This window comes from Platichthys flesus, chromosome 15 (assembly GCF_949316205.1).
Source record: "Platichthys flesus chromosome 15, fPlaFle2.1, whole genome shotgun sequence".
NCBI classification, from domain to species: Eukaryota; Metazoa; Chordata; class Actinopteri; order Pleuronectiformes; family Pleuronectidae; genus Platichthys; species Platichthys flesus.
The window spans coordinates 19,435,222-19,450,353 of NC_084959.1; the positions used below are offsets into that span (position 1 = coordinate 19,435,222).

Genomic DNA, 15,132 nt, shown 5'->3' on the forward strand with positions numbered 1-15,132 from the left:
ATGTGATGGAAATCCGGAGATACAAGAAACAACAAAGTTATCTACATTATATTTCCAGTATAATATCTTGTATTATTTATATTATGGTCACTTACTTCTTAATTATTTTCTGTATCATGGTCACTACTGTTGCATATTTTTGTTTTCATTACAATAACACTTAACATCATTCCACTTTATCCCCAGCACCTGCTTTTGCACAGTGTCTGTTTTGCAGGTTGTTTGTTTCTGTACACTTATGTGTAGTTTTAGTAGTGTACATATTGTGATCTTTTTCTTTTTTTTTTTTTATTGTGCTTCGGCACTGTTACTCTAATTCTGTTTTTCTATCATTGCTGTAACAAGTGAATTTCCCCATTGTGTGGATAAAGAAATCTAATGTATTTAATAAGGGGCTTTCTGCAGAAAGGATCAACACAGGGAGACCACAAGGGTCTCAGAGTGAGGATGCAGGACAGTCAAAAACACAGATCTTATATAGGAGGAATGAGGGCTGTCCCTCTGAACCAATCCAGACAGTTTCCATGGTGGGGGAAGGAGAGGAATCTAAACATTAGCAGCTGATTTACATGTGTTTCCTTAGGTGATAAGAAGACATACACTATTTCCATGATGGGTAATTAAGTCACAAAAGGTCTCACCTTATTCACGTCATAAACAGCTCAAGTCTTAAACATTTGGTGTATGTAAATACAAGTCATAAATGTCTCTTACAAGACTGCAGAAACTTACTATCCAAATACAAAATAGTTTGTCAACTATGTTTAGTTAATTTTACTACTATACATAGTACAACAATTTAAATGAAGAGGGCTAGCAGCAGTCTACAGAGTAAAGGAGCGAGGAATCTTTAATTAAATAATATGCATATAGCCTATGTGAAGTAATGGTAGTTGTATGAGTGGGGGAGCATGAGTGGGTCATTGTTGCTGGTTCAGAAGCCTTAAGGCCTGGGTGAAAAAGCTGTGATTGAATCTGGTAGTTTGTGCTCGGATGCTCCGGTATGCTCTGCCAGACGGCAGCAGTGTGATAATTCCATCTGTGTATTCGTCAATGTCCATATCCGCTGCAACACAGAACATCTGCCAATCTGGTAATGGATTAAGCACTCCAGTGGTGAACTGCCCAAAAAAACGGTTTGTCCTGGTTTAGGATTTGTCTGTAGGTAGGGATGAGCATAATGGACGTTATCCGACCAACAATAGAGACAGCCTCAGGCTGAGCATCCTCCAGGCCATGAATAACTTGTAATGTTGGTCAAATGCTTATATATGTTTCTCAAAGTTATCAGGGTAAAAATGTTAAGATGTGTTGGTGCTTTCAGACACCACAATAACACACAAATGTGTCTTCTAATCAATTATTTTGCCTAAGAAATACATACTAAGTGGTTTCCCCCCCAGATCCATGTGATTCATGGGCCTCAACCTCCAGAACAAACATTTAATACTGAAAATACATTTTAAGTGAGACAGTTATTATGATTTAGTGTTCAAATACTGTTTGATGATTTAAAAAAAAAAATGGTTATTAATAGAAAAACCAAAGTCCTACTTGTAATATAATAAATTGGGGTCGTGATCTGTGGATGTTTGTAATTGTATAAACACTAATGATTGATTTTAAATACTGAATTTCTTTGTTGTTGCTCCTGAGATAAACAAAATAGCTATCAAGGCTCCAAGTTGCTGGACAGAACGAGTTTCCTCTGAGTCTGTAACTACTCCCGCCAGTTCATCAAGGACTATGCAGAGATAGCCAAACCTCTCACTGAAAGGAAAAGCCCTTCGAGAGGGGAAATACCCCAAGAACATTCTTTCCTTCAGATTAAAGCAAAACTCTGTTCACCATCCTGTCTCGCCCACCCAGACAAAGACAAACTTCATCTTGAAGCAAGCTTCTCATCCCACTGTCTCAGTGCAGCCCTGGCACAGAAGTACAACACTGACAAACGTGTTGTTGCCTAGGTGAGCCAAGCGCCCCCATGAGTAGTTTGGAAATAAAATTCGCAAACTGTGAGAAAGCACTCCTGGCCACGGTCTGGGCTGTAGAACACTTCCGCTGCTAAATCGAGGATAGAAAGTCATCATAGTGTGCCATCAACCTGCAGCCAAAGGCTGTGGACGAGTCACCAACAGCAACATAACCTCATTAAAACCCTGGCCTTCCATTGGCTGAGACCCAACAGAACCCCACAGCACCTCTCAGGTATTTAGAGAGAAGCGCCCCTGACATCTAATCTTTTTCCCGTGCTCTGAAGATAGGACCAGACCTCTCCAGGTTACTCCAGACGATCCAGCCACTCAAAGCTTGCAATCATTTCAGATGTTTGTATTTTTACTTACATTTAGCAGACGCTTTGACTTATAATTAGTACACTCAACATTCATGAGGGGCCATTTTAGGGGTTCAGTATCTTGCCAAGGACACTTCGGTATGCAGATGGGAGAGAGTGGGGTTCGAACCGGCAAACTTCTTGTTGGAGAACCATCACACTAACCACTAGGCCACACCACCCATCCTTGTATCTGAAGTTTTGCTTTTTAGCCAGCACGTCGTGACGAATCCGCATTTCCGGCTGCATTGTCATATTTTGCTGAGATTTTTAAATATAAGAAGACAGGTACACAGCCGGACCGACTTTAGTTCGCCCGCTTGGGGGCCGAGGTGTAAAAAGTACTGAAATATTGTACTCAAGTAAGAGTACCTTTACTTTGATGAAATTTTACTTAAGTAAAAGTTACTTCCAACAATTTGATGGGGGCCGCTCCTACAAAGTTCAAAAAAGGACAAGGGGACATAAATCCAATCCAAAAATAGTTATTTTTAATTAAAGGAGAATCTTTACAAATATAAGTGCAATGACATTAAACATGTCAAACATTTAACATGTCAACACACCATTTAAGGACTTTTGGGAGGACATGTCAAGACATGAACCACATGACAGCTAAAATAAAAAGTTAAAATGCTGCTGTCCCACTGTATATTTTAACTTTGGTCCACCTTTAGAGCACTAGTCTACAAACTTCTTGTTGCGTTTGAGCATTATATAGTTGTTGCCTCTTTTGTGTTTGAAGGCAAACTGCTTGCTGAGATGTGGCCATCTCAACTGGCAGAAAAGTCTGATGCTTCCGCTTGTTGGTCGTCCGCAGGTTGTTGGTAGTCCGCATATCAGTGAGAATTGCCTTGCGCCTTGAACTATTTTTTAAAATTTTTTTTTTGCTCTGTAATTCATGTTATTTCCAATGTAGCGAAGTACAATACTTCAGTCAAAGCAAATTTACCCATTTCAAAAACTTCTCAAAAAATTACAAAGTGCACAAAACTACTTTATTACAGTCACGTGAGTAAATGTAATTCGTTACTTCAACCGCAATGTCCTGTTTGAGATCTCCTCTGATTATTTATTTGCACGTTTCCTTTTCTTTCTCCTATTTCTCCAATATTAGCATCGCTACACTGGCTTCCAGTTAAATCGAGAATAGAATTTAAAATTCTCCTCCTCACCTTCAAGGCCCTTAATAATATAGCGCCTTTATACCTTAAAGAGCTGTTAATACCTTATAAACCCACTAGAGCACTCCGCTCCCAGAATTCAAGCCTACTTGTCGTCCCTAAATTCTCTAAAAGTAGAGTAGGAGCCAGAGCTTTTAGCCATCAAGCCCCTCGGCTGTGGAATAATCTACCACTTTCAGTTCGGGAGGCAGTCACCATCTGTTCGTTTAAAAGTAGGCTCAAAACCTTCCATTTTGATAAAGCTTATAGTTAGAGCTAATTAGTGCGCCAGAACGTTACTTGTTCTATTTTATGACACATGACACACGGAGCTTCTCTTTCCAGCTTCTCCATCCTCTTCTCCATCCCTATCCCCCTTCCCCGGAATCCCTTTGCTTTATCACCCGCAGATCCAGAGCCTCTGAAGCCACACCATGGATTGCGGTTTGTGGATCGCGCACCGGGGGTCGCAGTGTTGGATCCAGTGTGGCGGATTCTGAGTCATGTGGGCTGATCGTGGTGCTGGTGGCGGACCCTGTGTCACATTGGCATTGGGCACGGGCGGTGGACCAGGACCGCGGTGGTGGCTTGTGATGGGTCCTGGTGGGCGGCGGTGGACGGTGACTGAGGACTGGAGTGGCGTCTGGCCTGGATGGTGGATCGTGGTCTAGATGGTTGCTGAGCATGGACTGTGCTTGCAGCGGGACTGCTTGGCATGTCATGTTGGGGTTGTCCTTCGGGATGTCTACGCTCATCAATGCTGCTGGAGACTTTGATTATTGATGATGTTGTCCTGCACGTGGCATCTATTGCACTTCTGTCCGTCCTGGGAGAGGGATCCCTCACATGTGGCTCTCTCTGAGGTTTCTACATATTTTTACCCTGTTAAAAGGGTTTTTTGTATTGCTGCCATTTACACGGCCTGGCTCATCTTTGACTGGAACACCCCAAAGCGAGGCAATTTGTTTAAAGATCAGACATTTTTAATTGTATCTTTTGAGGATAAAAACTGATCTGTGAAAATTTACAGGCACGATGCATGAGAAGCTGTCAGTCAGATTTTCCCCAGAGAGTCAGTTGGATGATGCACTTTTTGTGGGCTTCATACAAAGGAAGTAGGGTGTTTATATATGTAACTGCAGAGCTGAAAACAATTGAAAATGTATCAACAATTGATTGATGGTTCAAGTATTTTGAAGTATTTTTCAACAGAAATGATACAACTTTTGTTCTAAGCCTCAATTGTTTATTATCTTGTACCGTTAAATACTTATTATAGTTTTGATTATATGGAGGGAATCTCTTTGAGGCCAGTGTAGACAACAGGAACAACCACAGCCACCAGAAACTGTTCCAATGTGCAAATTGAAATAGGGAAATAATTCTTTAGATTTATCTGTTTATATCTTTATTTAATTTTAGAGAATTTCCTCTGCACTTAGCAACCTCTTAATATTGCTTTCCCCAGCTAGATAAACTCCAACTGAGTTTCAGTTTATGATATAATATTGATGCATAATATACTGTATATGTTATATAGTATAAATGCTGAAACCAGCACAATCATAGTGGCTAAAAACTGTTTGGACATGCATGGGGAAGCATGAAGATTGTATTAAGACCAGAATTTGTAATAGAATATTTTCTGTCCTCCTCAGGTGGAAGGAGGTCATCCTGGGTGAGGAGCTGGACAGTGTGGACGTATTTCCGAGACTACTTTCCAATCAGGGTCAGTTTATTTGCTAATTCTCCAGCCCCAGTCTTCATGGGCAGAATAGCAGCAACATGGTTGAGATCGGCAGCTTCAGGCTGATCAACATGAGCATGACCTGCACCAGCTTCATCTGCACAACACTTCATGTTGTCCTCCCTTAGCTAAAGATTGCCTGCAACTGTTTAGAGTTGGCAGTCATTGCTAAGTGTCATGGATAATAGAATTAATAACACTTATTCGAAACAATGCTTAGCTTTTACTTTCTAATTTGATACACTTTAGACAAGAACCCAGTGTTTTATTTTTCTTCTTTGCCATTAGAGACAGAACAAGGTCATCACAGCTGTGTCCTTCAGGCTCGTCCGTTCCTAATAAAATGATAGGAAACATAAAAGTATGGCATTATTGTTGAGAGTGTTACTTATAACAAATTTTGTATCCTTATTTTCTGTGGATATTCAACTATGTATTTGAATATGCTTTGGATTAAACTGTGTACTACCAAGACAATGAATGAACAGTATGGAGTTCTTCCACATTAAAAGTATTGCATATATTATTTAATACATTATGTATTATGTGCAATGCTTTGCTTTGCTTGTTTGTAAGTTATGAAAACAGGTCTGTACCTGGAGTCAGTGTTGAAGTGATGACTCTGTTCAGTTTGGTTGGATTCCAGTTGTGTCTCATGTTGGACATCCTAGGGAAACATTCAACACAAATACAGAGATATGCAAAGTCAAACATGTGCCAGGTTAACTTCTTAACAGACTTTTACATAGTCAAAATAAAAGTTTATTACTTCAGTTCATCAAATCATCATTTCAGTTTAGGAAATAATTTGTGGATATCAGCCTCAGGTTCTCTGTGACTATCAATGGGAATTGACTCCCTCTTGGAGCCAGCCACTAGTGGCCATCCTGTGACCTGCAGCCTTTTACACTTACAGGACTGTCTCAGAAAATTAGAATATTGTGATAAAGTTCTTTATTTTCTGTAATGCAATTTGAAAAAACAAATATCATGCATTCTGGATTCATTACAAATCAACTGAAATATTGCAAGCCTTTTATTCTTTTAATATTGCTGATTATGGCTTACAGCTTAAGAAAACTCAAATATCCCATCTCTAAATATTAGAATATCATGAAAAATTATACTAGTAGGGTATTCAACTAATCACTTGAATTGTCTAATTAACTCGAAACACCTGCAAGGGTTTCCTGAGCCTTGAAAAACACTCAGCTTGGTTCAGTAAACTAAATCACAAGTATGGGGAAGACTGCTGATCTGACTGCTGTCCAGAGGACCATCATTGACACCCTCCATCAGGAGGGTAATACACAAAAAGAAAATTCTCAAAGAGCAAGCTGTTCACAGAGTGCAGTTTCAAAGCACATCCACAAAAAGTCTGTTGGAAGGGGGAAATGTGGCAGGAAACGCTGCACAACCAAGAGAGATGACAGCAGCCTTAACAGCATTGTGAAGAAGGGTCGCTTCCAGAATTTGGGGGAGCTTCAAAGACAGTGGACTGAAGCTGGAGTCCAGGTATCAAAAGCCACTGTTCACAGACGTGTCCGGGAAATGGGCTACAATAGCCGTATTCCCATGGTCAAGCCACTTCTGAACTCAAGACAACGGAAGAAGCGTCTGACTTGGGCTATGGAAAAGAAGCACTGGACAGTTGCAGAGTGCTCCAAAGTCCTCTTTTCAGACGAAAGCAAGTGTATTTCATTTGTAAGTCAAGGCGCCAGAGTGTGAAGTTCCCACAGTCAGTGATGGTTTGGGGAGCCATGTCAGCTGCTGGTGTTGGTTCACTGTGTTTCATCAAGTCCAGAGTAAATGCAGCTGTGTACCAAGAGATTTTAGAGCAGTACATGCTTCCGTCTGCTGAAAAGCTCTATGGAGATGAGGATTTCATTTTCCAGCATGATCTGGCACCTGCCCACAGTGCCAAAACCACCAGTAACTGGTGTACTGACCATGGCATTACTGTCCTCGATTGGCCTGCCAATTCCCCTGACCTGAACCCCAAAGAGAATTTGTGGGGTATTAGGAAGAAGAAGCTGAAAGACACCAGACCCAACAATGCAAATGAGCTAAAGGCCCGCTGTTGAAGCATCCTGGGCATCCATAAACCCTGAGCAATGCGACAGGCTGATTGCCTCCATGCCACACCGCATTGATGCAGTAATCCATGCAAAAGGATTCCCAACCAAGTACTGAGTGCATTAATGGACATTTTCAAATGTTTGATTTTGTTTTGCTGTTACAAATCTTTTTTTTTACTTGGTCTGAGGAAATATTCTAATTTTTTGAGATAGGATTTTTGAGTTTTCTTAAGCTGTAAGCCATAATCAGCAATATTAAAAGAATAAAAGGCTTGCAATATTTCAGTTGATTTGTAATGAATCCAGAATGCATTACATTTTTGTTTTTTTAATTGCATTACAGAACTTTATCACAATATTCTAATTTTCTGAGACAGTCCTGTATGTATTGGCCTCATCGCTCAGCCCAGAGTGTTGCCCTTTGACACAAACGCACATCTCAATAAATGGGCCAGACCTTTCTGAATTCCCATACCAAGAGGCTCTGGAAATTTTCTTCCAGAAGCCCAGAAAAATACTCTAGCGTGAAAAACGCTGCACTTTGTGGATAATTCCGTTCATGTTTAGTTCAATGTACAGTTCAAAAATTGTTCAGATGTTATATTGACTGCTGCTTAAAAGAAACACATGATCATCATGATTCCTTTAAGTTTTTGTGTAGGTCTCCGCCGCCGCGACAATTAGTTTAACAAAATATGTATTTGGCTGCAATATTGATCATAAATCAATACTGATCTCCTAAATGAAGACAGTTCTTGCTTTTCTTCTTTTTCTTTATTGGCAGAGGCAGAAAACAATATGCACTTATATTACCGTATATATTAGTATAGTACTCTGCAAACTGCACTGCTTCTGCCCTCTTGCCTTTGAACCATATTGCTTCCTGAGATGTCTCCTATCTGCTCTGTGAGCACTGGGTGCCTCATATTGAGATCAGCTTCTCACTTGTCGTCTTTGTGCCCTTGTCTTTCAGCTCATTAAAACCCACAACCTGCTGCCCAGTGTTAGGAATTTAAATTCCAGCTGGTATTTGGGTCTGACTGAAACTATTTGCAACTAAGGGGGGGGGGGGCAGTTGGGCCATATATAAGGCCTTTATTCAAATGATTTATAAATAACCCTTGCTGCATATTGTTAATAATGAATCTTATAATTGTTCTGAATTCTAACTTTTGGTATTAAACCATTATTCCCTTAGACTCATCCAAATATATTTCAAGCAGCTGTCTGATAAAGTTCTGGAGGTCGGACAGAGTGACTTTGTTGACATTGTTTTGTCTCGTTGTTTTGGTTTAGAGGATCCTAATGTTTACATCAACAGGACATTGTTTGAATATAGCAGGAACATCATATTCCTTTCTCCAATGGCCCACATGGCCTCAGCTGTGTCAAGGCCTTTCATGAAGAGAACATTTTGCTTAGCAACTATCAGAGTAGTAGAAGCGTCATAGAGAGCGGCTCCTTGTCACTTCCTGGATTTCTGTGCCAAGAGGCGTGGACATGCCTGTGCACCAACAAGGGAGAACCAAATTGATTTGCGGTGACTCCCCTTCAATCTTTCATAACCAATCATATTATATCTACTGTTATAACTATATCAAACCCCTTTTGTTCGGGGCCATTAGTAACTACCTATTGCTAACTTAATTAGCCTAGGCTGTGATAATTGTCCATAGCTATGTTGTTCAACTTTCATTGCATCTCAATAAATACTTAAATTGGACCAGTCCGGCTCTTCTCACATTTAGGATAAACCAACATGCCTGACACCAGCCAGAACTACATATTTGGCTACCACCCTCACGGCATCCTGTGTTTTGGCGCTTTCTGCAACTTTGGGACTGAGGCCACCGGCTTCTCCAAGAAATTCCCGGGCATCAAGCCCTCCCTGGCGACGCTGGCGGAAAAGTTCCGCATGCCTGTGCTACGAGACTACCTGATGTCTGGAGGTGAGACGCTTTGAGAAGCCGGGGGGGTCTCTTTTGGACTCTTGAAACGTCTGGTAGCGGTGATAACTGTATCTGAAACAGAGCTGACCTTTGTCCTATTGCACAGTTGATATGGCTTCTGTTTACTTGGATATGCTGGGTTTTACTGATTGATAGGTCTCTGTTCTGTTTTAAGAAGCTGTTTGCCAGTCATTGTACATCCTCTCCTAGGTTACTGTAGACCATCGCCCATGTTGCTTCAAAAAGCTTCACTGGCAGATGAGTTATTGTTAAGTTAGTTCTCTGTCATCTTTTTGTGGTAATGAGTCGTGCTTCAGTCTTGTCAACAAAACCTCTGCGATTTAAAACAAAACAACAGGTTGTTTTTTGGGCTGCAGTGAGTTCTTATGAAGGTTGGTTAAATTCTGCTCAGATGATAGACACTAAATAAAATCCAAAGCACTTTTATAATATTGACTGCAGTGTTCATGAACATGTTCATTTTTATGAGAACGATGAACTGAACGCAGCTTTATGACAAATAATGAATTTGAATGGTGAACACGAAATACCAGGAGCGGGCGACTGTGAGTGTGCGAGCTCCCACACAACGCATCAAACATTTATTTTATAAATAATAGCATTATTGGTTTCATAGCAAGGCATAACACTATGATTTGTTGTGCATTTTGTTTGCAGTGTCTGAATAAATAAGCAGGCGAAATTAGCAATATTTTCTTTTGTTTAAAATCATTTATTTTAAGAATTTATACATATGAAGTACAATTTAAGGCAAGGGGTAGAGATGGATAAAGTTTTCTTTAAAAAACAAGTTAGGTCTTCATTCTCACTTTCCACCTTTTAAACTATGAAATGAACTGAACTATGAACTAGTTCAGAATTTTAATGGTGAACATTGAACATGAAATATTCTGGTTTACTTCTATGAAGTGAACTTTGAACTAGTTCATGAGAGGTGTGAACTTGCACAACACTGATTGACTGCCTTATAGGTAGACATACAAAAGTAGCACTTGCAGTTTTACAAATGTGCATCTGCTGTGTGATCAGGATGATAAAACCTGAGTTGTGAAGCCATGTGGTTCCTTGTCTGAAAAAAAAATCCCTTTTTCTCTCTCAAATTCAGGGAAGATTTGAGATTTTCCTGACATAAAATTTATGGCATTAAATATGGAAAATATTTTCGATCAGCCATAGCCTTTAGGGTTATTAACCTACCACGTCCCAGATATGCTGTATAAAAGAGAACAGATCTACTAATATAATACATTTGCCTTTTGAGCCTATTTACTGCAATTTCGATGATCTCATTTGTCCCTCTTAGGCATCTGTCCAGTGAACAGGAACTCCATCTACTACGTGCTGACGCATTACGGGACAGGAAACGCTGTGATCATTGTTGTGGGAGGGGCAGCGGAGTCTCTGCACTGTACACAGGGCTTGAACATTGTCCACCTGAAGAACCGTAGAGGCTTTGTGAGGCAGGCCCTGCAGAAAGGGTGAGCTGGCTGCACAACATGCAAACACAAGGGCACCTGTGCCAGGCTGGGCACAGAACTACATTTATCACGTTAAAGGGATAGTTCACCAAATAACTCATTCATTATCTACTCACCACTATGCCAATGGAGGGGAAGGTAAAGAGTTTGATCCAATACAATTGAAGTAACCTGCAACCACTTCTTCAAACGTAAAAAAAAACAACAGGAAAAAACAAAACATGCCTCAATGCTGCTCCAAGTGTCCGTAAGCCCAGATATTCAAATTTGACTCGTAATGGCGTTTTGCACCATTGTTTTTATCCTAAATGCCATTTAATATCCTGCTCTGGATCCATGTTCATGCGTTAATCACAGTGGACATTTAGGCATAGTGGTGAATATATAATGAGTGAACTATCCCTTTAAAGGTTACGTGGCCAACCAAAACACACCAGATTCCCTCTCATATATTGCTGAGGATTATCACTGGCTGCACCTTGTCTAAGAAGCTTAGAGTTTGCTAGAAAAGAAATGTTATGCAGAACTTCACTCATAGAAACCAGGTTAGCATTCCAGCAGAAATAAGCCCAGACTATGAATTGAGGTCACATTATGTTCACCTTATGGAGCTTTTAAAGTTTTGGTGTAGTGCTGTGATTTAGAAACCAGACGTCGAATAGGACAAAACTCCTGACTTGCATCCTGATACATCCCACAATGTGTTTAGGATACTGACAGTTTTAGTTCTAAGGACTTAGGAGAGGCGGTGGACTAGTGGCAGAAACTTGGACCATGGGCAGAAAAGGTCTCTGGTTCGACTCCACTGAGAAACAACAAGACGAACCTGGATTGATATGTCCAAAAATCCAAGAGGAGTCTCCCTACCCTGTCTAGTGCCCCTGAGCAAGGCAGCTTACTCCCCCAACATCTGCTCCCTGGGCGCTGTACATGGCTGCTCACTGCTCTGTGTGTCCTCCACCAGATGAGTTAAATGCAGTGGTTAAATTTCCCTACAATTGCGTGAGTATGTGTGGGATAAATAAATGTATCTTAATCTTGAATCCCCACAATCCAGAGACAGTAAAAAGTGTAAGTTATATTTGAAGGTGTCACTTGTAATTCTCAAGAGTATGAGAACAGAGGATCTATCCTGGGAAAGTTGGGAACTAATTATAAGGGTTATTTTAAAATCGATGTTCAAGAGCAATTTCCCCTGTTCTCACCATTGTGCCTTCTTCTAAAGAGCAGTGTAATCCGTATGCTGTAATTTTGCGAGCAATAAATACAATGTGACCGCTCTGTGATGAATGGCCTCATCTGCCTGCCGATATTTAAATTAAAGTTTTTTTTTTAAAAAAGAAGTGTGTGTCTTGTCTCTAGACACTCTAACGCTGCATCTTTTTTTCATGTCTTCACTTCTGAGAACATCACTGAACTTTGATAGTGCGAGGTCACTATTCGACAAAACAATTACTTTTGTTTATAAATTGTACCTTTTAGTAGTTGTAAGGATGATAAATAATCGACAGTACCATAAACTGTATATGTCCAGTACTTTGTTATTACAATATTTACTTTTAATCAATCAATGATTTTATGACTACATCATCCCATCGAATAGAAATATCCTAGTTGATAGTGTAAAATAATATATGGTGTCTATTGAAACTTTTCAAAATCACATTTTGGATCGAAGACTGTAAGCAGCATGAGTTGGTAAGTGAATTTTTATCTCAACACTAAAACTGTCTATAGTGGAAAATTTACTCAGATTATTTTCTTAGATAAAAGTAATAATTGCTGAATGTAAAATAAACAATACAATTAAATCTTGCATGCAAATTTTTATTGAAACATAAATTAAATTTGCCACTGAAATGTTGTTCAATGGAAATTAACAAATGTGCAGAATGGTGTTCAAAGTCAAAGGTCCAACAGTCCCATTTTTTAACACATTCAAATTCACTAGATATGGATTTTTATTTGGATCTGCTCCAAAAGTCGACACATCCCTCAACACGTTTGAATACAAATCCTGGATCGGCTCCCTGATCCAGATACACACCAAAATGTAATTGGTTCTTCTTTACCCATACCACTTTGTTCATAACTGTAGTAGAAAAATTAACTAAACATGGTTGACAAACTATTTTGTATTTAGATGGTAAGCATTTGAAGCCTTGTCAAGATACTTTTATGACCTGTATTTACATACACCAAATGTTTAAGACTTGAGCTGTTTCATGGTCGGCACTGTTAGTGTTGCAATATGGTGAGACCATTTGTTACTTAATTACCCATCAAAGAAAGTAGTGGTATGTCTTCTTATCACCTTAGGAAATATATGTGAATCAGCTGCTAATGTTTCCTCTCCTTCCCCCACCATGGAACCTGTCTGGATTGGTTCAGAGGGACAGCCCTCAGTCCTCCTATATAAGATCTGTGTTTTTGACTGTTCTCCATCTTCACTCTGAGATCCTTGTGGTCTCCCTGTGTTGATCCTTTCTGCAGAAAGCCCCTTATTAAATACACGTAGATAAATGTGTTGTTTCCAGCCTCTTGTATCTCCAGTTTTCCATCACATAACCCATCCCAAACAGATAGGGGTGAACATATAACCTCCTTGGTGGAGGTAATGAATGCAGCATTAAAAATGTAAAACGTAAAAAGATTTCTGTCTGAGATTAAGGGGAGTGGAAGCATCAGGTAAGAACAAAAATGTTAATATTCAAGTATGAGCACCCACAAACTAAGTGTAGTGGTTGAGTTAAGTTACTTTCCTCCACCAGTCAATATTGATTTTAATCCAAACATAAATATTTAGTATTTTAAGAATAAGAAGAAGGATGTCTTTTATTAGTCCTGCAATTTTACACCAGCAAAAATACATAAAATAAGTAGCGTGCAGTATTTGAAAGAAATATAAAAACGTGTATAGAAATATAGAAAACATAAAAATTGAATTAAACCGGTATACAGTGTAAAGAAATATATTGTATTTCAGAATATGTACAGTGAATGGATGCACATAGATTCAATCAGACAACTTATCCATTGAAAAAAAGTAATATTTGACATCATTGTATTGTAGTCCAGTTGGTGGACAGACAGACACTGTTTTAAACAATGTATGAAACAGTCGATTCTTTTGACGACGTTCAATGATGCTGTGGAACTGTAGCGCTCCTGGTCGTGGCGGATGCTGCCCTCTCATGGTTGCTAGATATTCTGCAGTCGGTGTGTTGGCTTCATTCCGTCAGTGCCTCCTTCATTATAATTCATAATAGTAGAGTAAGCACAGCATTCAACAGTGTCAGAGAATTAAGTACATCTACTCCAATCCTGCACTTGTTGAGGTACTTTTACTTTAGTATTTTCACATTATAAGACACAACATAATACTTCCTGTCAGGAAACATTTTACTTTTACGTCACAACATTTATTTGATATGATATGTTCCATACAGAATAATTGAGTTTTAGGTTCTATTGGAGTTGGGTACAGGATCAAGTTGATCTAGAGACCAGGTACTTTAAATATAAGAGCTGGCACTTTACTGAAGGTTTAGTAATACAAGTAATACAAATAAAAGACATTGTGTATATACAATTAGAAAAAGTTTGTTAAACCCTTTTTGGATAATCCACCTGAATTGCCTGGTTTATCTTGGTTAGATAGTTCACTAATTTATTACCCGTCTGTACTGTTAACTATTAACTATTTAGTTAACTGTTTTCCCCTTATCAACAACACAATCCAGAAATCAAGGTGAATTAAACTACTGTAACAAAACTAAAAGTAAACTCAGGAGTGTCCATTATGACTCTCATAACTTCCTTATTAGATATTATGAAAAATAACTCAAGAGGTGGCAAACATATTTCACCTCACTGTATTTGATGGTGTCCCCCAGGGGCGTTGTTAGGCCTGTTTTAGGGGGTTAGGGCTGAAGCCCCGCTAAAATGTTCTTCAGCCCCCCCAAATAATTATTGGGATTTTTTTATTTTTTTTTATTTTAAATTAAACTATTGTTTTACACATGGACAAGTTATGTGTGTTTCTGGTTTGTATGTTTTCTCCCCCTTCAAATTACAATCCAATAACCTCTCATCATACTTAACAACAGCAATAGGACCTTGGGGAGTTTGCATCGCTGCTGCGCTGGCTTTCTCACTCTGCCAAGTAACGTCTCTCATCAAGACAGCCGGATTACAGCCAAGGAGTTTAGCTCATAGTTATTGATGCACAGAGTGAAATTGTAAGTACAGGTAGTTACAGAATGTGGCTATCTGTAGTTGTTAACGATTGTTACCTGCTTAAATTTAGGTTTACTTGAGGCAAATGAAAGCGAATATTGTAATGAGCTATGTTAACACTA

At 39.3% G+C, this 15,132-nt stretch overlaps 1 protein-coding gene across 1 annotated transcript; it reads left to right on the top strand.

Moving 5' to 3' along the window:
- Positions 1-4,533: 4,533 nt before the first annotated feature.
- On the top strand, positions 4,534-13,299 carry LOC133969869 (diacylglycerol O-acyltransferase 2-like). The gene is made up of 5 exons (XM_062406574.1): positions 4,534-4,570; positions 5,157-5,227; positions 8,297-8,326; positions 9,101-9,272; positions 10,597-13,299. Exons 1-5 carry the CDS (start codon positions 4,534-4,536, stop codon positions 10,773-10,775), a joined length of 489 nt encoding a protein of 162 aa, XP_062262558.1. The 3' UTR covers positions 10,776-13,299.
- The last annotated feature ends 1,833 nt before the right edge of the window (positions 13,300-15,132 follow it).